This window comes from Cololabis saira, chromosome 6 (genome assembly GCF_033807715.1).
Source record: "Cololabis saira isolate AMF1-May2022 chromosome 6, fColSai1.1, whole genome shotgun sequence".
NCBI classification, from domain to species: Eukaryota; Metazoa; Chordata; class Actinopteri; order Beloniformes; family Belonidae; genus Cololabis; species Cololabis saira.
The window spans coordinates 16,532,501-16,555,000 of NC_084592.1; the positions used below are offsets into that span (position 1 = coordinate 16,532,501).

Genomic DNA, 22,500 nt, shown 5'->3' on the forward strand with positions numbered 1-22,500 from the left:
GACCCAGAGATGTAACTGCCTGTCCGGTCAATTTGGGCCGTGGTTTTTTTTAGGATTTTCATAACCAGACAGATACGGATTGCAGAAAATTTCAGTTACAAAGTCTCTGCTGCTCCAACTCGCGCAGGATTCGCTCCATTTCCGCCAGCGTCCCTGAGATGCACAAAGAAAATAAAAAAAGGGAGTCGAGTACGGCAGGTTTCTGCCAAATACCATTTGGCTGTGTAATTACAGAGCAATGCAAACACAAGAGAGCTGGGCTTGTCGATGCCAACGACAGCACACTTAGCATTTATGCCGCCGCGTAGTTGCGGCGGGGAAGCATAAATCACACATTAAAATTTCATCGGTGGAAGTGCGAGGCAAAGATCGAAGGTGTACGCCGGCCAGAGCTGCAGGAGCGCCCGGTGGTCTGTGCGTCGTGTCGAGGTGTGAGGTGGGGGGGGGGGGGGGGGGGGGGGGGTTCAGTGCTCAGTCACCAGGCATCCATCCAGCAGGGCAGCAGATGACGGAGCAACTGTCTGCCTGAGTAGCCAACACTGATGGGAATTAAGCATATGCCAAACCAGCCCCACCCCTGACACACACACACACACACACACACACACACACACACGGGCACAGGTGGAAACATATGTCTGTTGTCGGCGCTCCAGTCAACCAGAGGGGACGTGCCCGTATCCGTGCACGTCCACTTCCACAGGCTCGCTCGCCGCGGCAGCTTCTGCATTATTAAGAGCAAGTGCCGCCATCATTGAATCCCGGAGAGGAGATTTTAGATAATGGTGTGTCCTCATGATGAAACTTGAGGACCAACAGTTTGCTCAATGACGCTTCACCGAAACGAGGCCCCGACCTTCCCGCTCTCAGGAACCGCCTTCAGCCGGCATCGCGGCACTCACTTAAACCCTTCACTCCAGACGTTTTGACTAAATCTCTGGGTGCTTTCACGCCTGTCCCGTTTGGAGCAGTTGTTCCGAAACAGGGAGCGTTTCCCCCCTAAAGATTGGTTCGTTTGGTATATGTGAACACAGCAATCGCGCTCGGATGCAGGACAAAACACGCGAGCCTAGATGGTGGTCTCAGCTCGCTTCCATTCGAAACCTGGAGCGGTTCGTTTGCAGTGAGAACGTAATCGACACAGCATACAGAAACAAACAAAACTCCTAACCAATGAGAGAACAGTTGGTTGGCGCATGTCATTTGTTAACAGCTTTGAACCGCTACAGACGCTTGCCTTGTGAACACAAATGCCACAAACGAAAAACTAAACAACTGTATCGATTTAGCCCCTGAATCGGAACAAAAAAACAGGCCACAGGTCTGAAAGCACCCTAAATCTCTGTTCCCCTTCTGCAAATAATGAGGCTATGCCAGGGTAGGTGTGATGATAGTATCAGTGAAACTCTGTCTCTCTTTCTCTCGCTCTCCTTCACGTGCATCACTTGCACAGACCTGTCACGCCTGCACTGCAAAGACGAGTCCGCATGGTGACTAGAAAACGTGCACAGATGTCCACAGACGAGCGCCGTGAGCGACTGCTCTCTGAACCCACTCTCGTCTGCCGCCCCGGGCCTCTCTGACCAACACCACCCGCTCCATTCGTCTCCTGGCACTTCCCCTCCTTCGCCTCCTTCTGCTTCTTCGCCCATTTCCATTTTTAGCGTTTAACACGTTCACAGCGGAGAAAGAGAATCGTCAAGACGTGCGACTTCGTAGCTTAGCTCTTTTACATTCTAATTAATGCAGACGGAGAGTCTGACTGGAGGTCCTATTTATTATTGAATCATGTAAACAGCATTAGGCTATTTATAACAACACAATGCAACAATGCATTAAAAAAAAAAGTATCAAACTGTCATCATTCGCAGAGTTTAGTCGACTAGAACTCCAGCAGAGTTCAAGCATGGAGCCACGAAGAAATACTTCCAGTGGTGCTCACATTTCCTTTGACTTTTATTTCTTTAGAGTCAATACAATCCCAATAAACACTATTTAATCACTTTTTTCGTTGTTAATTTAATTTCTTTTTATATATCTGTTGTTACGACTGTGGTCGTATTTATGTTAATGTGTCTGTGTTTTTCAGAGCGGTCATCTGTGTCAGGTGTGTCTATTCACTTCTGTATAGATGTTAATAGGTGTGCGAGGACCAGCAGGTGATTGGGGGATTGGCTTCCAGCTCGGCTGCTGATTCGCTCTTACCTGCTTCATAAAGGCCCTGGATGACTCCGCTGTTTTGTTTGTTATGTTGGCCTTGGTCAGAGGTGTCAAGTAACAAAGTACAAATACTTCGTTACCTTACTTAAGTAGAAATTTTGGTTATCTATACTTCACTGGAGTAATTATTTTTCAGACGACTTTTTACTTTTACTCCCTACATTTTCACGCAATTATCTGTACTTTTTACTCCTTACATTTTAAAAACAGCCTCGTTACTCTATTTCATTTCTATCCAGTAAAATTGCGCCATCCGGATAGAGTGAATTTGGTTGTGGTTGTTTCAGATTTTCTTGTCCAGTTTTGTTCTTACATCCCTCAGATTCCTGCAACTAAACTTGGTTAGGATAAATGATAACATGCCTCTGAAGTTTGACTTTTTGAACCATTACAATACTTATAGGCAACTAGTCATCATATCTCCTGCTCTCTGAAACACATGTTAATGCTCAATAGTACACATATGGTTCTTTAATATATTTGCATTATACTAAGATGCATTCATTTTCAATGGCTTTTGTCCTTAATGGCTTTTTTCCCCCATACATTACTTTTACTTTTATACTTTAAGTAGTTTTGAAACCAGTACTTTTATACTTTTACTTGAGTAAAAAACTTGAGTTGATACTTCAACTTCCACAGGAGTATTTTTAAACCCTAGTATCTATACTTCTACCTGAGTAATGAATGTGAATACTTTTGACACCTCTGGCCTTGGTCCACCCTGAAGCCCGATCAAGCTCCTTCATTTATTCAATTCCTATAAATAAATCCACCTTCTTTATATTCAAAATATTGGTCTTCGTTGCTGCTTGGGACTTGGGGCAGATGGGCTCATTCATGTTGTGTCTTGGACACCCCTAGACAGGGCATGACACTGTTTTTGCACGTAAGACCTGAGACAACTTCCTGCAGATGATGAGACATCGAAAGCTTTTAAACCTTTGCAATGTTGCACTTCCTTTTCATGAGAATGAAAACCTTTGTTGAATTGCGGATACCAAGCAACGAAGGGTTTGTTCTTGAGTTTTATTCCTCCTACAAACACACGTTAGGGTGCAACAGCGTTTCATAGTCCGCTCCCTGCAGGTCGGGACTGTGTGCAGTTCCTGTACCCTCTTCCTCCTCAGTCATGCCTCTTGTGTGCAGACTGAGGCTTTGCATCATCTTGCTGAAAAATGCATGAAGGTCCCTTAAAAAAAAGTCTTGAAGGCAGCATGTTGCTCTGAAATCTGGATGCACCTCTCTGCTGGAGTCACACAGAAGTGCATTTCCTCCACTCAGGGCAGCGCGACCAGCCCTCTCTCTAAGACACTCTTCCTTTTGGGATCTTTTTGCTGAAGGACGTGCTGTTGGTCCAGAACACTGATTTGTCAATAATACAAACTTCCACTCTGCGTCGGTAAATCCCAGACGTCCAAACATGTTGTTTATCATGTTTGGAAAGTTTAAGGTTGGATTCATGAATGAACAACAAGGTAAAATACAAAATTGGGATTCTCGACTTCCAATAACAACAAGAGCAGCAAAGTGGTGACATATTGGTTGCTGAATATGTAATTTAATTAAGTACGAAAATAATTAAATGAACTTGTGTTTCGGTATAATTAGTTTTCGATATTAATCAAGAAATAAAATTAATCTGTGGAGCAACTGATGAGTTTCGCCTGGAGTCATCTGTTTACGGGCTTAACTAATTGAAAAGCTAAATTAAAAACCAAACAAACAAACAAACAAACCATTAGATTAGCCATTAAAGAAAATAAACATCAATGGCAGCTGATTACCGGGTTAGAGGGAGACTCGGAGACGCCGTTATGGCCAATAACGATTTATCCGACGGGTTCTTGTGCTGAGGTTTTGTTAAACGTTTGCCCTGACTGCCCAGCGTCAAATGAACGGTTAAAATGCGGTTTAAAATGGTTAAAACTACATTTAAACTTGTGAGTTTCTCAGGTTTATAATGCAGAACCTAACTGATGTTTAATTCTAACAAAAAAATGTAAGTAAAAAAGTAAAATCTATTTATATAGCATCTTTCACAGACAACGGAGTGTCTCAAGGTACTTCACAAAAAAAATAAAACATCAATAATAAGCTCTGGTCACATGATCTCAGCCTCCGAGATGGAGATGGAGCATAGTAGGTCCTTGATGTGGGAGGGGGCTCTAAAAGTCAGCACCAAGATTTTAAAGTTAAAACGAAAAGGGACGGAGAGCTAGTGAAGAGTTTTTAAAAATGGGGTGATGTTGTTCCTGAAGATGAGAAAGTTCCTTCTTGTTTAGCCAAGAAAACAAACTGTTGCAGTAGTCCAAACAAGATGACATAAAAGCATGAATAACTAGCTCAAGATCATTTTATGAAACAACTGTTCTTAGTTTGGAGATATTCCTTAACTTGTAAAAACAGTTCCTCGTCTGCTGTTTGGAGTCAAGATTTCTTAGGCTTGACTTAGATGAAACACTCAAATAACCTAAAAACTGTCTGAGAGCTGGAATGAAATCATCAATAATATCTTTTTATCCATGAAATTAACATGAATATAGAGGTTTTTTAGGTGGAACTTCCCCCGCTGAAACCACAAGACTCTTACCCAGAGGCAACATGGGAAATGTTCTCATGGAGTTACAGCCAGTCGATCTCATTGTTCCTCGGGGTCGGGTCTATCAGAGCAAACTGTCAGCAGCCTTGCTGCAGAATTTTGGAATTGCTGACAGCGAGACAGTTCCTTATTGTTTAGGCAAGAAAACAAACTGTTGCAGTCGTCCAAACAAGACAACACATAAGCTGGAATAATAAGCTCGAGATCATTTTTTGAAACAACATTTCATGTCATCTGAAGCTGTTATCCAGTGTACAATCCAGCTGTGGTTTTGCAATAAAGAACAACCGAAGGAAACATTTATCCTTTGCCCGGCCAAAGTTAGCGAGGTCATGCTCTGAACAAATGTTTTTCATTAACATGTCAGCACACGGCCTCGTCAGTTCCCAGCATTCACTGGAGGTGAATATTTCCCCAATTTCTATTTTTCATGCAAAACCTGTGCAGAACGTGCTCTCACTCCTGAGCAGCGGCGGCACTGCCCTCACAAGCCATACGCAACCGAAAAAGCTTCAACCTTGGCATCTCCAGCGTGTCTGAAGGTCCTTGAATAAACTCCCACAAGCGCTGGCGTGAGAGTGTGAGGGATCTGTGTGTATGTTGATCCTGTACGCATGAATCAGAGCAAATGAATAGCGATGGCCACATGCGTTTGTGTCGGATGGTGTTATCAGATGTATCGGCCTGAACCAGGAAAACCTTCTACCCCCCCGCCTTTTTTTGTGATGATGAGGCTTCAAAGCCAGCACTAACATCAAACGCTGCAGCTGTAGGTGGTGTCCCAGGCCGTTACGGCGACTCAGGGTGACTACCAATCTTTACTGGCACCTATCATGTCAATCCCAACACAAACTCTTGTTAACACGCTCATGAATATCCATATTTAGGCTGCATTCGCATTCAGACTGTGGCTGTGCTCTGCTTATCTCCCAAAGAAGAGGAGCAGCTCCCAGTGGGTTAGCACTTAGCTAAGCTAATCAAATCAAGCAGAAGCAGGCCCACAGTGGCACAGCGTCGGTCCACAAACATTTACACATTCAACTTGACACACACATGCAGTGTTATTTTTGCAATTTGCATACATAAAAAGATCTCCTCATTAGCCCAACTCAGCGGTGTTGCTGAATACCACTGACATTTATATTATATATTTATATTAAATGGGGAACTTTGGAGTCGCAGAGCTGTGTAGACTTGAGGGTAGTGTTGTTTCTGGCAGCCTGTTTCAATTTTAGTTTTAGTCTAGTCTTTGGGTCAAGCTATCATTTTAGTTTTTATTAGTTTTAGTCACGTTCATTCTCCTTTTAGTCGTGTCAAGTTTCAGTCGACTAAAAGTCTGAACATTTTAGTCTTACTTGAGTCAAACACATTTTACAATTCAAACAAGGTTATCTTATTAATAATATTATTATTATTATTATTATTATTATCATCATCTTATAGACTCAAGAATACATTCATTCCAGATCCTACGATATTGCATTATATTTGATTATCGTTATCGTCACATGACCAGCATTTTTGTTGCATCTCGGTGATAAAGGTTCGTTGACAACAATATTTAGTCATAATTTTCGTTGACGAAAGCAACTTTACTTGAGGGTACATCTGCAGGCTGCAAAGATTTAAATTTTGATACAAGCTTCGTTAGTGACCGCAGCTGCATTTCTTGTTGGATTGAGGACGAGCCCATAAATCATCTCCCAATGTCAAAACCTGATCCGAGTCTTCAGATGCTCAAACCTCAACGTCTCGGGGTTGAGGTCTTGAAAACAAAATGATTATAATCAACACGGTGCAGAAATGTGGTAAACACGGCTCTGTATCCATGTTTACCGTGAGGATCTACAAGGTAATTACTACAACATCATGCTGCTGCCAACATTAATCTTTTCTTTGCACAAAAAGAAGTATGTTTGAACGGTTCTAATAAAAGTTAACTTGCCCTGCACCTTTGTTCAGACCACTCTGGACCCCGTGGATCTCGGTTATCTGCAGATCAATTTTAGATTGGGTGATTTACTTTGGTCGTCTCCGATTGTATCTGTGAACAATCATTCACCCAGTAACTAATCTGATTTCTTCCTCCAGTATTTCCAAGTCTGAAACCCGACCTCCACCCTGATGCATCCATTTGGCTTGTTACTACATAGTCGAGGGGGTCCCATTCATTCGCAGGATCACTACCCGGATCTCTCATTAAGACAAATGAACCCTAAACGTAACTGCATACAAACTGGAGAGGAAGGTCCTTCTGCTTTTCCGGCTAAAGTAAATGGTAGATTATGCAAATTAACTTGAAAGAGTGACTCTCTTTCCTCATGCAGCGTTTCCATGAGTCGACACACGGCAGTCAAACCAGCAACAGCACTTCAGTTGTTTAAACTCACAACACTTACGAGCTGTAATTGACGATAAATGCAAGATGACTGAGACACAGCGGCGGAAATAAAACGCTGGGGATACTCGACTAATCAGACGCGTTCAGGGCTGCAAGACCTTCTCCGGAGGTTATGGGTTATCTCAAACCGCTCCTCTTCCATATCAGGTCCATTGTGAGGGAGAAATATACCTCAAATATCCACCAGGCTTAAGAGAAATACCTTTTACAGATACAGGGCTGTGTAAAAGTCTCAGGCAACCCTAGTCTTCATTTATCATGACATTTTAAAAGGCACAGAGCTTCTATTGTTTAAAAAACTGAAAATAGAGAGTTAAATTGGCAGTCTGTGTGGTTTTACTTTTTATGCAAGCTATCTTGAAGTTAATGGATTATAGGTATTTAGCTAGCTAGTTACGTGTAGCTACTATCCAGCGGAGCTCACTAACTATCCCCAAAAGCCCTAGAAAGCCAATCAGATCAGTCTGTCCTTGTAGACAGAGTCTCTGGGCGGGATTTAAGACGATGCCACCACAGCAGCGACATAATCTAGATGTAAATACGCTGGTTATTCTCCAATCTGTCTGCAAAAACAATCACTGGATTCCATTTTCATTACCATCCCACAAACTCTCCTACACAAGTAACTGTCACGTTGGCTCATTTCCGTTGCTCTGGATACGTCACTTGCTGGGTGCTCTGATTGGTCGTAGCGTCACCCAACTCCGTGCAGAAATAGTTCGCACTTCACCCTTTCCATCGTTCTCAGACCCTACATCTTCCTAGATGTGGGTCCTCATCAATCAGGCTAAGAGTTTTCATGACAACCACTGAAACTACCAATTTATATTCATTATAATTTATCTTTTTTATCATAATGCTTGTTGTAGTTCATCGCCACCTACATTGGGGTCATCTCTGGTAGGCTGTGCACCACAGAAACCCCTGAACGTCGGGATTCTTACTACAAAATCAGCTCCAGACAAGTTGAGTATTGTCACATGATGACCTGAGCTCATAAATCAGACAAGTACAAAGGTCAGTCAGCAAAACGACGAGCGGAAACGGGAGTTTAGCGGCAGCAGGGATTATAGCAAGTGGAAATAAGTTTATAAAGGTATATTATTAACTCTTAAAAGTCTGAAAAGTTGACAATTACAGAGCAAATAACAGAAAACAAGGGCTGGAAGTTTCCACTTATGTTACATGTCTTCTTGTTTTCCCCTGAACGACAGAGCGGCGTTGATGAAATTACGTTTGAGTGTTGGAGATGATGGTGGTATCGATGAAGCTCTAACAATTCCCATCTCCATCCATCACACGGGGGAATTACGGATACAGCATCAGTCTTGGGCGACGGATCGCTTCGCTCTACGACGTTACAGCGTGCGCACGCATGCGTGCACGCCCGTGTGATCGGAGTGACGTTACGTTACTGGAAGGAAGCCGTGTCGTACAGCAGATGAGATCTGCAAGGAAACGGCAGGCCAGACATGGCGATAAAATCTCTTTCCATTTGGAGTCCTTCCTGGTCTGCAGCTCGGCGACAGCCTGAGCACATGCACGCTCTATCGCACACACACACACACATGCTCGTGAAAGGCAGAATAGAAAAATGTAATTATAAAAGCAACCGAGAGATGACAGTAAGGCCGGAGAGGGGAGACAGAAAAACATTTAAGTGTCGCTGCAAGTGGAGATGGGAGAGATAAAGTACGGCAGTCGTGCACGGACCTCACACCCAATCAATACCCGGAGACACAGAGATACAAGCTCTCTTGTCTCGCCGTCGTCCTTCACCTTGTCCACCAGCAGCAACAACTGGTGTCAGATGTTCAAGTCTTCATTCTTACATTCACCCCCCGACCCCCTCAAAAATAATGGGATTTTTCCTTCCATTTTTCTCTCTCTCCGTCTTTATTTAATCACCCTCAATTCCCCCCCAGTCGTTTTCTTTAACAGCACTCGTTCTTCTGCGATAAAGCTCAGCGACCGGCCGTATTGACGAAGCCATATACGCGGAATGACCAGCGCCGGCTGACGGCGGGGGCCAGAACGCCGGTCGGTCGGTCGGTCGGGGAGCTTCAGACTGATGACGCGAGCAGAATTGAGATGGATTTTCGACGGCACCGAGAGAAAATAAATAAAATAAAATAAAATCCAGTCTCGGCCGACTGGGATGTGAGATGACATCTCTCTGTTGGGTCTTTCTCATTAAGCGAAGCAGAAGAGAGTCGTCTCGGCCGCGTCGACTCTCTCGTGAAGAGGAAAAAAGCAGCGGAGACACAAATCAGACGTTGCACACGCAACGCTGAGCTCAGCAGAAACAGGATTCAGTCACTCCGACTGTACCGTCAGGAGTGCAAATTCGGGGGAAAAAATTTAAATAAACTCTGTTTTTGGTTGTTTTTGTGTGTGTGTGTGAGTGTGTGTGTGTGTGTGTTGCACATGTACAGAAACATCGATGCGAGGAGCATAATTGCATTTTTGACTCTTGAGAGGCAAATTTCCAGATCATAGTAGATTCACGGTTTCCTTTTATTCCCCGGCGATGGAAGACAACAAAACAGACCACAAGAGCAACGAGGAGGAGAAGTGCGACTGAAGAAGCATATTTTCCTGCCGCTCGTTCTAAAATAAGGATTTGCAGAAGTTTTTTTTTTTTTTTTTCCCCTTAATTGAAATTCCCCTGTCTCATCGCCACTCTTTTCTTCCTCTTTTCTCTCTCCATCTCCACGATTTGTGCTGGCTAATTACATTTTAGAACTAGTGTGGCAGTTTGGAAACTGCATTAACCTCGCGAGTCACACAAACCGGAGGCTATTTAAAACGCATCCTTATTATGGTCGTAGCGTCGTGGGCACGGCCTTGGGGAGACGTGACCAATTACAGCGGAGCACGCACGAGAGCTCGTCGCTTATTGGTCACACGCTGTTCAACGTTGCTCCACTGGCCACTAAAGTTGCTTTCGTCAACGAAAATTAGGACTAAATATCGTCGTCAACGAACCTTTATCACCTGAGGAAAACGAGACGAGACGCAAGGAAAATGCTGGTCATGTGACGATAACGATAATTAAATATATAATGCAATATCATAGACGAACAAAAACAAAACTAAAATGTAGATTACAAAATAAAATTATGCTAAAATGTGACTTCATTTTCTACGGAAGAGTATTAGGGCCAGGCAGGAGAAAAATAAAAATAATATTGGAGAGGAGGAAGATTTTTTTTTCATTATGCACCCTGAGAAAAAAGTAAAATTGTCGAGAAAAAAGTTGAAATGTCGAGATTAATGTTGAAGTACAATTTCGAGAAAAAAGTCGAAATGTTGGGAAAAAAGTCAAAATTTCGTGAATAAAGTTGAAATTTTGAGAAAAAAAGGCGAAATTTCGACTTTTTTCTCGAAACTGTATTTCAACATTAATCTCGACATTTCGCCTTTTTTCTCAACATTTCAACTTTTTTCTCGACATTTCGACTTTTTTCTCGAAACTGTATTTCAACATTAATCTCGACATTTCAACTTTTTTCTCGACATTTCAACTTTTTTCTCGAAGTGCACAATAAAAAGAAATCTTCCCCTCTCAAATATTTTTTCTCCTGCATGGCCCTAATACTCTTCCATCATTTTCGTTGACCAAAACGAGACGAAAAGTTAGTATCAAGAGGCTGATGCCATTAACACAGAGCTCTAGGTTCACGTCAAATTCGAGCGTCTTCTGTATCTGGAATGAATGTATTCTTGAGTCTATAAGATAACAATAATATAATAATAAGATAACATTGTTTGAATTGTAAAACGGGTTTGGCTAAATATAATCTTTGACTAAAACAAGACTAAAATGGTCCTGGAAAAACTAAAATAAGTAAAATAACTAAAATGCTCAGACTTTTAGTCGACTGAAACTTGACGCAACTAAAAGGAGTATGAAAGTGACTAAAACTAATAAAAACTAAAATGATAGCTTGACCCAAAGACTAGACTAAAACTAAAATTGAAACCGGCTGCCAGAAACAACACTACTGCCACTTCCAGGACTATCACTCCTGTCCCCGTTCCCCTCTTGTCCGATTTCCACATCCCGTATTGGGTTCTCCAGCATTTGTGACTGTAATGCTTCATCACGGGGGAAGGGAGGCCTTCTGCCAACTGCGGAGGCCAGTATCCCTGTTCCTGCCAGCGACCATGACTCCTGTGGCACGTTTCACGGCGGCGAGGCTTCGTGAGAGCGTCACGAGGGTTCGCTGTTCGGCTGTTCTGCTGGCTGCTGGACGCGCTCACGCACAGGCTGTTGCGTAGGACACGGACGACGAGGACGGCCATGTCGCGCTGCTGTCCTTTTCTTCTGCAATCTGACGTGTAGGAGGGAGTCAAACATGCACATGCACACACAAATGTACCAAAAAAAAACAATTTATTTGAGTGAAACCTGCCAACTACAAGAACTCGAGCTACAAAACAAAGAAAATTTAGAAAAACTACTTTCAAAATTTGTCAAATTTGTCTTTCAAAAAGCCTGTTTCCACTGGGAGGATTGATAAACACATGGCCTCCTCTGTCTTATACTGTACAGCTGATGTGGAAAAGGCTGAATGCTCTTATTTTGACATCCAATGGAGGTCAAGAACTTGTGATGTAAAACACATTTCTAAATAAAAAAACAAAAGAAAATCCAAATCTAAGACCTCAGCTTATATAAGGCGGCGGGTCTGTTTTTATTGTTGATATTTTTTGCTCATCCTCCTGTCACGGCTTTATATGCTCCAAAACCAAAACTATCCTACAACTTAAATAAAAATGAAAGTCTACTTAATCTGATATTACAAGTAATCTGATGTTACAAGTCCAAAAACTGGTTAAAAAAAAAAAAAAAAAAAAAAAAAAAACACACGCCCCTCCCGGTGTGTTTTTAACCACTTAAATAAATGGGAGGGTCTAAAATTTACCAAAATAATATCAAACAGCTGTAGATACAAAGATTATTTACAGATTTTGGTTACAAACTAGCTTAAGTATATTCTAACTGCCTAAAGAAAAAACTAAATTGATAGAATGTATGATTTGCAAAAATTCAAAATTACAAAAAGTCGGTGATCTTCACTTTTCACCTGTGGTGTCTATGTCATCCATCCACATTTATTAAATCCGAGGCCTCATGTTTGTTTACCTGGCGAGCAGAAGTCCCACATCCACCCAGTTTTTTTGTCTCCACCAACTCAAGAAAATACACTCCAGCTACTAAACTTCCCTAGTAACTTATACATTTTGCCATATTCCCATTCTGGAGCCACGCAGATGTCTGGAGATGCGTTTTTAGAGCTTCATGGCTGATGAAAACCTCCTGCCGCAGCTAAAAGCAGCAACCAGTTCGCTCTTCTGCATTTCCACTAAAAAAATATCTTGGGAGGAAAAACACCAGAAGTCAAATTATGTTGAATTATAATGATGTTCCTGTGTCTCTGCGCTGCTTCGTGATTTAGCGAATATAATCCATATTTTGTGCTGCGATTGCCAATTATTCTCCTCATGTGTGGATTATTTCAGCAATTCCCTCAGGCTTTATTGGCACGTAGGGGCTGAGATACATTTTCATTTGATTAATCTAAGTTTAGTATCGTGGAGGGTGTAATAAACGTCATCTGACTGTTCAAGACCAAAGGAAAATAAATGCACTTTTCACTACATCCCATAATAAAAATGGGATGTACGGCCTGACATTGACTGGGTAGCTGGATCAGGTGCTGACGGATGGTTATCATTGTGGCTTCAATGAAGATCAGATCACATTTTAGGGCAAATTAATGAAGAAACTGCTTCCTATTCCAAGGGGTTCACATACAGAGATCCATCTCCTTCATATCTAAATATTTCGCAAAGTTAAATGCTCCTCTGGTCTTTGGTCTCTGTAAGTCGGATCAGCACTGAGCATCGCTGAAATGGCCCGGGGATTTATTGCGATGACGATAAGATCAGTGCCTCCGTGTATTTGACACACGCAAACACTAGACTTGTAGTTCTGGAGACCGGTCTCGGCCTCGGATCATTAAGATGCCGTTGGACATCAAGGTGACAGAATATTGTGATCACCAGTTTTTCCTCTTATTATTGTACAGTTTTGTAAACTATTTGTATTTTGCATTTGATTTAATGTTTTGGTGCATCTGCATGTGTGTCTGTATTTAATTACAGTATTGTGTTTATAATGGCCTTGTTTGAATAAATGTATGGCATCATTGGCCTTTGAATAATATTTGCATATCATTGTGATTGATTGAGCATTAGGTCTATGCCATTTCGGTGATGCTGATATACGGTGTAATTTGGCTACTTTAATGGTAAATAATGCAATTTCAAGTCGATAATTGTGTTTATCTTTGATAATTGAAATTCACGTTTCATCTTCAAATTAAATACAATTTAAATCATTAATATTTACTATTCATTACTTTTCTGAGGCGGAGGCTGGTTATTCTGTTAGAGGACTTTGGGACTAGTTAGTAGTCGTGTCAATCCTTAAAAGCACTGGAGTCAATCCTCCAATAGTGTAGAAATAGCGGTAGTGCAGTCGCCACACATATCTGATCTCAGCTGATGGATGAAAACATTTATAGTGAGTTCAACATCATCATCCACTTCTCTGTGTTATTGAGCTGCATTTGAATACAAACTCATATGGAAACTAGCTGAACCAGGATGGAGATGATGTTCTACAATCACGCACGATCAGGAAATAACTAGTTTTTTTTGGTCTCGGCCTTGTCTTGGTCTTGACACTCTCTGGTCTTGGTAGTGTCTTGGTCTCGGTTTAGCCGGTCACACACAAACACACATGCACAGAAACTGGCATCATATTTCTAGGGACTTTTCACACCCCCGTAACCAACAATGTAACACGTAGAAACCCAAAGTCCCGGTGTCGGGTTGGAACCTTGTCCAGGGGCGCGGCTGAAACCGGTCGCCTCCGCAGGCAACGGCAGTAAAACGCTCCGATGGTCCGGATCCAGACGAGTGGCTTTTGGATGAAACGCAGGATTGTAAGACTTAACCCAGCCGCAGGGGTCACACATTACCGCGCACGCTTCAATTAACCCAGCCACCTCATAAAAGGCACGGAAATATCCCACCTGCCTCATATACCTTCCCCTCATATTGCCTTCACGACACGCCCTCCGCACGGCTGTCCTTAAACATTTCCTCTGAAAGGCAGATCCTCAAATGCAGCGTCAGCAGGCCTTTTTCAGTCAGAGCAAATTAGAGAAGAGACACTTAAGAGGATGAAAGACAGAAGAAAGGCGTGGGGGGGTGGAAAGCAGGGAAGGGGAAGGTATTATTGAGGAGACACGCAGCTGCCGGGGTTCAGACAAGGACCCTTGTCATGATGGAGAGCAGAAGCTGAGACCCTGATGTGCACCAGCACCTCTGACCTTGGAAACTGGGTTAAGAGGTTAGAGACACGGAGCGGAGCTCAGATAACAGTCCCTCAACACCTCCGCTCATACTCTCTTGTCTCGCCCTCTTCTCTCTCACAGATCTATAAATACTGCGCGCTATCAGCAGCGCCGTTTCACAGCGCCCTGCAACCGGGCCCTGCCCCACATTCAGATCATGCCGCCAACGCTGGAAAAATCACGACCAGCAAAGTCACAGAAACCGTCTCCGGCGATCTGCAAGTCACCCGCATCGTTTCTGCTGCTAAAAAGCAAAACCGGCAACTTCGGACCCGTAAGCGTTTAGCTTGAGCCACGCCCTTAAAAGTAGGGCTGGGGATGGATTCAAATGTCAAGAATCAATTTGATTCCGATTCTTAAGATTCAGAATTGATTATCAAGATTTGATTCGATTCGATTCCAATATTGATTTGGGTTAGTGTTATTAAAACAGTTTTTTGAGCTGTTGCATGAAATATATGACTGTGTAGTTATGCAACATATGAATACTAGTATTATATTGAGATTAAACAGCAAGTATTGGCAGCTAATGATGCTGTAAGGACCAATCAGCTCCCAGAATGCTGATAGAACTGCTTTCAGAAACATCATGTGGTGCAGAATTACCAAAAAGATCCAGGGCAGCAAACAGAGACGGATGAAATCGGTTTTATTTTTTTTCCTCAGATTCCGTTTTTCCATTTTCAGTCTTTTTCGGGTTTTTAATTTTTGAGAATTTGGTTTTTAGCATTTTATGCAAATGTAATCCCAAGACTGTATATAAAGTAATGAAATATAGACAATTTATGCAATTATAACTGAAAACTTTAATGTTTTCATACCTTTAAACATATTTAAAGGCAAAAACATGGCACCAGTTATGCTCATGTCCAACAAAACATTCCTTTTTTGGGCATAAACAAAAAAATACCAAAAGTTGTAATGATGAAAAAAAAAAATCGATCTTTAGACATACGAATCGATTTTTAGGAATTAATCTGAGAATCGATTTAGAATCGCAAAATCGATTTTTTCAACACAGGCCTACTTAAAAGAGAGAGGTCAGCTGAGCGAGGGATATATGGACTCCCAAAGTTTCGGCGCTGCCTTTTGTGAGGATTTGTGTGTATGACTCCCAAAGTGAAGCAGCAGATGAGGCAGAAATTGCACCACTGTTGGAAACACACTGGATGTGTCACAGAAACGGCCCGGGGGCAAAGAGCACAGAGGTGGGGACAGGTGCATGTGAGGAAACGAACTCGGTTTTCCCCCCGGCAGTGAAACCAGAATTAATTTTAGTCAGAGTTTCTCCCTCTCCCTTCCTCTTTAGAGCCATGAGCATTCGATGCCTCATGGAGACTAACTAGACTAAGAGCCCATTAAATTTGGGTGCAGATCAAATGTTGCATGGGCTTCAGCGGCAGAGGAACCTTCTAGTTTCATATTTGTAAATCGTCTTAACTGTGACTGATCTAATTAATATGCAAATCGACTTGGATTAACAAACCACCACCAGAAAAAGCATCATATTTCGGTTTGCGGCACACAGAAGAAGGACAAGTGCCAAAAGCAACAGGTACAATAAAATAAAAAAAGCTATTTTAATCTGTTTTTTTCCTATAGATCAGAAATAGGGAGACAGCATCTGCTGAAATGGTAGGTTTTGTAAGGTTGAGTGATTAAAAAGGTCCCTGTTTTTGTAAAGGAAAGTTCTGAGGCTGAATTTATGTAGAATAGAGTGCAAGATAAACCTAGTTACTCCTCGCTAACTGGATAAGTGGTAAAGGCAGGACAGTTGCCTGCAACGTTTTAAAGTCATGATTAATCTAAGGCCCTGGATAGCTGCGTGCGTTGAGCGGGCGCCATTTGTAGAGGCTGTAGCGCAGGTTCGAGTCCCCGGCCTGTCGCTCTGTACTGCAATGTCTCTCCCCCCTCATTCTACCTGTTTCCGGTCTACCTACTCTCTCAATAAAGGCCACTGGTCCATCATCTAAACCAACATCCTCCTATGTAGCGTTCTGCTGGAGTTCATCCCCGCTCTCTTTGCCTAACAGGAGAGCACTAAAATTCCTTTTTTTGTTTTAACAAACATGGTAGCAGCACTACTATGGATTATCTTGTCTTATCCACACTTCAGTTTAACCTATAAGCTCCTGATTTCGTTGGTTCACATTAGCTGAATCGTCAAAAACGTTGATGCATTGCACCAAAAGTGGCCCAAAACTCCACCACTTTCCTTTAAAACGGGGGAAGTTTCAACAGAACGTGCACAGTTGATACTGAATAACAGACAAACAGATACAAATAGAGAAATATACCGTACTTGATCTGTTTAGATGTGTGTAGTACGGTGGCCGACAAGGGCCAAACGCACTGCAACGGCCTAATGCGTCTCAGTTAAGGAAAACGGCTTCAAGTACAGAAATGATTCAAATTCACAAACTCAGAACGAGGTACAAAAAGAGGGGCGCTTTCGGCCGAGACCGAACAGCTGACTGAATCACAGTGTTTTTACCCCTCCCCTGCATGTGTGTGCTAAGTGTACTGCTGACAACAAAAATAAGTTTCCCCACTGAGGGAGAAAATAAAGGATATCTTATCTTATCTTATCTGTTTACGTCCATGGTTTAAACATACAGCGGGAACAGTAATGTGATTTTTATCTGACTATATATACGATGTTTATATCACTGTACAACGCTGTACATTGTATCGCCTGGTGTAAAATATCATAAAGAAACGTTTCGTAAATATCCATTGAGCTGTTACGCTGAGAGCGCCCCCTGCAGGTTTGGAGCACTTCCGGTTGTAGTGACCGGTTATGAAGGGTTTTTCTTTTGAAGATGGTTTCTTGTTTTATATCGTTTTGTGCTTTGCATCGTTTCTCTATTTGCAGCGCGTTTGATGATGCTGCATTTGTCTTTGTTTTTTGCAGCACGTTTTTTCATTTGCACCACGTTCCTCTTTTTGTACCTCGTTTTGAGTTTGTGAATTTGAATCGTTTCTGTACTTGAAGCCGTTTTCCTTAACTGAGACGCATTAGGCCGCTGCAGTGCGTTTGGCCCTTGTCGGCCACCGTAGTGTAGAGAGGTGAAACTGTTTGCTGATGATGTTCGGTGTCTGTTTTTTTGGCGCATGTTTGGAGACTCACCAGTGACGTTGGTGCGTGCGCTGTAGATTCCCAGGTACCGGCCGTCCGTGTTGGGCGTGTAACACTCAAACAGCCCCTGGTCGTTGGCCTGCACCTTGGTGATGTGGAGCACGGCCGAGTCGCGGCTCAGCCTCTCCACGAAGATCTCCTTGCTGTTCACCCTCTGGGCGTAGATGGCGTAGGCGTAGTTGGGCTGGGCCGTGCTGACGATGCGGATCTCACGGTCCGGCGCCGATCCCAGGTACATGGACCACTCGAAGTCCTGCTGCACCCCGTCCTTGTAGCCAGTCACGTTGCACCAGATGGTCACGTGGGAGCCTTCGGTCCGAACCAGCGGTCCGCTCTCCACCGTCACCACTCTCTGAGCCACGGCAACACCGGCTGCACGCAGGCGTTGGGGGAAAAGGGGGGCAGAGAAGAAAGAGAGAACATGAGTTACAAAACTGCAGTTTAAATATTTAGCAATGGCAGCGTTTATGCACCTGACGTCTCCCAGGAAATAAAACCAAAAAAAAAAAAAAAACAGTAAGAAGGAGCCCGACACGTGCAACTGAGCTTTCTGGGGGTTGCGATGCCCACATGCCCCGCTTGTAAACACCGCCCGAAAACAGAACCGCAACCCTTTAACAGTCGTAATCTCGCTCGCCGGCGTTACAAGACGGTGACGCAGCTGCACGGCGGAGAGGTCGGACAGAGCCATCTGGGAGTCAGGTGAGAGCACACTTTAGCAGGGGGGTTGGGGGGGACGAGTCTGTGGGAGACATTGAGAGCGTCCAGGGTGCAGCTGCTTCTGAAAGGCATAACAAATAGTGTTTTCCTTGATGGAGATTCGCTTTGTGCCCGACACAAACTGTGTTTTGGTGAAAAGACACAAAAAAGTCTACTTTTAGAAACGAGAAACGGCTGTAATTTAGCATATCAAAGAAAAGGGGGGTGATTTTAAAGCATCACCCTTCTGAATGTTGTAGGTAGGAGAGGTTTTCATTGACGTAGCAAAGCCTAGGGAGAATTAAACGAATGTTTTACACAAAAATGAGTTTTGCATTTGACGTGGCTGTAGTCATGTGGTGGATGCACAAGTATTCTCCCTTCATGAATGCTCATTTGCTATCTTACATTAACAAATCCATGCGAAATGAGAGGTTTGCTCACATTTTGGCCAACATTGTCCCCAAAGTCTAGAGGAATACAACAAACAAAATGGCCAGAAGGCCACAGTTTACATCCACAAGCCTTCATTTTCTAGGATAATAGCTGTTTGCAGACATGGCAGGGGGGGAGGATGGCCAGCTACGGCGATGGCTGCACATTCGGTGAAGTCCAAAAGCTTTTACGTGATTACTACTTTGAAGGTAGCTGTTAGGTGGAGTCATTAAAGCCTCTTATGTCTGCTGTCCAGTCCCAAACCCCTGATGGAGTTAATATTAAATTACTGCTTACAGTATGTTGTCAGAACAGGTCTGCTCTGACAAAGAGGTAATATTGTAAAGGAGCCACGCATCAGGTCCTTCCTCAAACTGTCAGGGAAGCAAAAACAGGAAGCGTACAGGCCCGTGATGAACAACAGGCCCAGTTGTTTGACATTAATCTGGGCCGTCTCCCTTTTCCACCAAACCGGTTCTAGGGCTGGTTCTGGACCAGTGCTGGTGCTGGTTCACAACTCGTTGAACTTGAGAACCAGCTGAGAACCGGTTTGATTTTTCATAGCTCTGGTGCTAAGGGGAGCCACATCATTACGTTGCTGCAAATGTCAGTTACGTCGCTTTGTTTGCATTGGCATGAAAGTTGAAGCCACAACAACGTATTTGCTCTAATACGGATTTGGTTCGCGTAACACCATCCGTGGACCATATAACTAAAAGACAGGTTGTCTCCTCCTCAGACCACTGCTGCTTTGCTGCATCCAGATTCATTCGTCGCTTATTTGAAAATGTTGCCAGTCTTGCAATTGCCGTTGGTCTTAATAACTCCGCCCCCTCCACTTACGTAAGTGGTTCTTTCAGTACTCGAGTTGTAAAAGAAAATCAGGGGGGATGGTGGATTTTATCATATGGGGACAGATAATTTGTGCTGATTACAAATAATATAATATATTACAAATAATATTACTGACCAAAACACCTGCAGAAACACTGCAGGAATGACATAGCAGCAGTTAAATGCAGCCTTCTGTAAGCTTTAAATATCCACTGGGATTACATCAAATACATCAAAACACAACAATAAAAAACAGTTTCCTGAACTTATCAATATGACTCTGTCCTTCACAGGATAAGTAAAATGGATCACTGCAAAAACTCACAATCTTAACAAGAATATTTGTTTTATTTCTAGTTAAAATGTCTCATTTTAGTAAAAAAAAAATCTCATTACACTTAAAACAAGACTCATCACTGGAAAAAAACAACAATCTTCACCTGTTTCAAGTAGATTTTCAATTGAAATAAGTAGAAAAATCTGCCAGTGGAACAAGATTTTTTTGCTTGTAATAAGAAGATAAATCTTGTCCCACTGGCAGATTTTACTACTTATTTCAAGTGAAAATTTACTTAAAACAGGTTAAAATTGTCAAATAAGTTATTTTTCTGGTGATGACTAAATGTTGAAATAGCAGTAAAACCACATTCATTGATGAAATGACATAAGGGATGGAAAGGGGGGATGGCAGTTTTACAGGGGGGATGATTTTGACCGTTTTTATTTCGGGGGAGATGCCATCCCCCCTCATCCCCCCTCAACTCCAGTACTGGGTTCTTTCCTCAGCTACCTTGGAACCGCTTTTTCTGGCCCGGAGCCAGTTCTTTGTCAGTGGAAACAGAAATCCTGGTTCCAAACTCAGCACTGGCGCAGAACCAGAACCAGCCCTGGAACCAGTTTGATGGAAAAGGGCTACTGTGGTCACAGTCAAGCTGGACCGAGAACCTCCAGACCCCACGCTAGAACACCCTCGTCAATAGCACTTGAGACTCATGACCACGCGTTGACTCGCTCGGCTCAGTAGACGAAGGCCCTCGTCGCGACCTCTGAGACGGGTCGATGGATCAGCCGGGCTCATGGCTGTTTACCGCCCGACCCGCTGCTATAATTAGACGCAGTGCCTTAAAAATGTGATGAGCAAATTTCAGTTCAGGAAGGGCAAAAAGAAAAAACATGTGGTGTCGATGGCCTTTTGAGAGGCGTAATTCCCCTGGAAGATAGATGCGTGTTCTCCTCTTCCGTCTCTGTTTAATAAGGACACGGTTCAGATTTCTGTGTCACCGTCTCCGCTGCGATGATGCTCAAAGCACGTGGGAGCAAACAGGTACAGGAACAAAAATATGTGTGAATCCGCCCTAAGCCCATTAAACACACACACACATGTTCGGGGAACAACTACAAACAAGCCTCTCATTGGGGCCGGTGACAACAGAGCACTTACACAGACCCCCAAATCCAGACCGAGTGACGAGTGTGCCGTTTCCTGTTTTCACAAGCAACTGGGGGGTTGCAGCTGTGGTCGCGTGTGTGTTGGAGAGACAAAGTCTGTCTGTGGGCACAATGCTCCGCATTAATAATTCACCACGACAGCTTTTTAACTTTAACATCCTCGCCCTTCTCGTCGTAACCCCCCCCCCACCTCCTCACGCTTCCGCTATAACTCCCCATTGTTTCATCTGTCGGTACAAGCTGGAGTCCATTTACAGCCACGCATGTGTGTGTAAAATCATGCATATGCACCGAGATAGACGGCATTCCCATTTTATAAGAGACTTTGCATATGTGCATTGTCTTGAGAGCCCACATCCATCCATCCATCCATCCAGAAAAACTATCCAACACCTCTGTACACCTTACCCATTTATTTATCTTGTGTTTTTCAAGTGTCTTTGTTCCATCTACTTCAGTATTTTATTCTATTGTACTTTTTATTGTATTTATACCGGACTGCTATAACAACTATCTATCTATCTATCTATCTATCTATCTATCTATCTATCTATCTATCTACGGTATCTATCTATCTACGGTATCTATCTATCTATCTATCTATCTATCTATCTATCTATCTATCTATCTATCTATCTATCTATCTATCTATCTATCTATCCAACACCTCTGTACATTTCTATATTTAAAGCACTATTTCAGTGAGACTGGCAGGATAAAGACTTGATGAATGGCTAGACCTCAGCGGCTTTAATTATCTTTGCATCCAAGGGGTCAAACGTACATCGAGGGTTGATGGAGAACGCCACACAAATATCAAGACTGGGAGCCTTTCTCCAGAAGACAACGAGGTGCCGTCAGACAAAATAACGTTAGCTCTCTCATAACAATCCTCCCAGCTGCGTCGGACAGCTGAAAACAAACGTTTAGACACTTTGTCCCGTTCCGGAGGGACTTCCGGAGGGACTTCCGGAGGAAACGAATAACAGGAGAGCTGATATAAATCACCATCACACCTGCTTTATCCCAGGGAAACTAAAAGCCAGAGGCAGGAACACACTCTGGGACAGGACGCCAGTCCGGTCCAGCCCAGCCTAGTTCAGCCTAGTCCAGTCCAGCCGAGGGCCCCTTGTATGGACCAACTATGGGAGGACGCCGTGGGGCCGGGAGAAAACCCATGCCAGCAAGAGGAGGGGGGGCATGAAACTCCACACAGACTCCTGAACCTTTGAACCAGGAACCTTCCAGCTGTGAGGCCACAGCGACCACTAACCCACCCCAGCTGCCT

At 43.2% G+C, this 22,500-nt stretch overlaps 1 protein-coding gene across 1 annotated transcript in view; it reads right to left on the bottom strand.

Annotated features, from left to right (window-relative positions):
- The window catches only part of igsf3 (immunoglobulin superfamily, member 3), a 118,855-nt gene that overhangs the window by 78,507 nt on the left and 17,848 nt on the right, over positions 1-22,500 (bottom strand). The window contains exon 2 of the mRNA XM_061723388.1: positions 17,787-18,167. Within this exon, the coding sequence (XP_061579372.1) occupies positions 17,787-18,167 (381 nt within the window). The remainder of the gene's footprint in view (positions 1-17,786; positions 18,168-22,500) is intronic.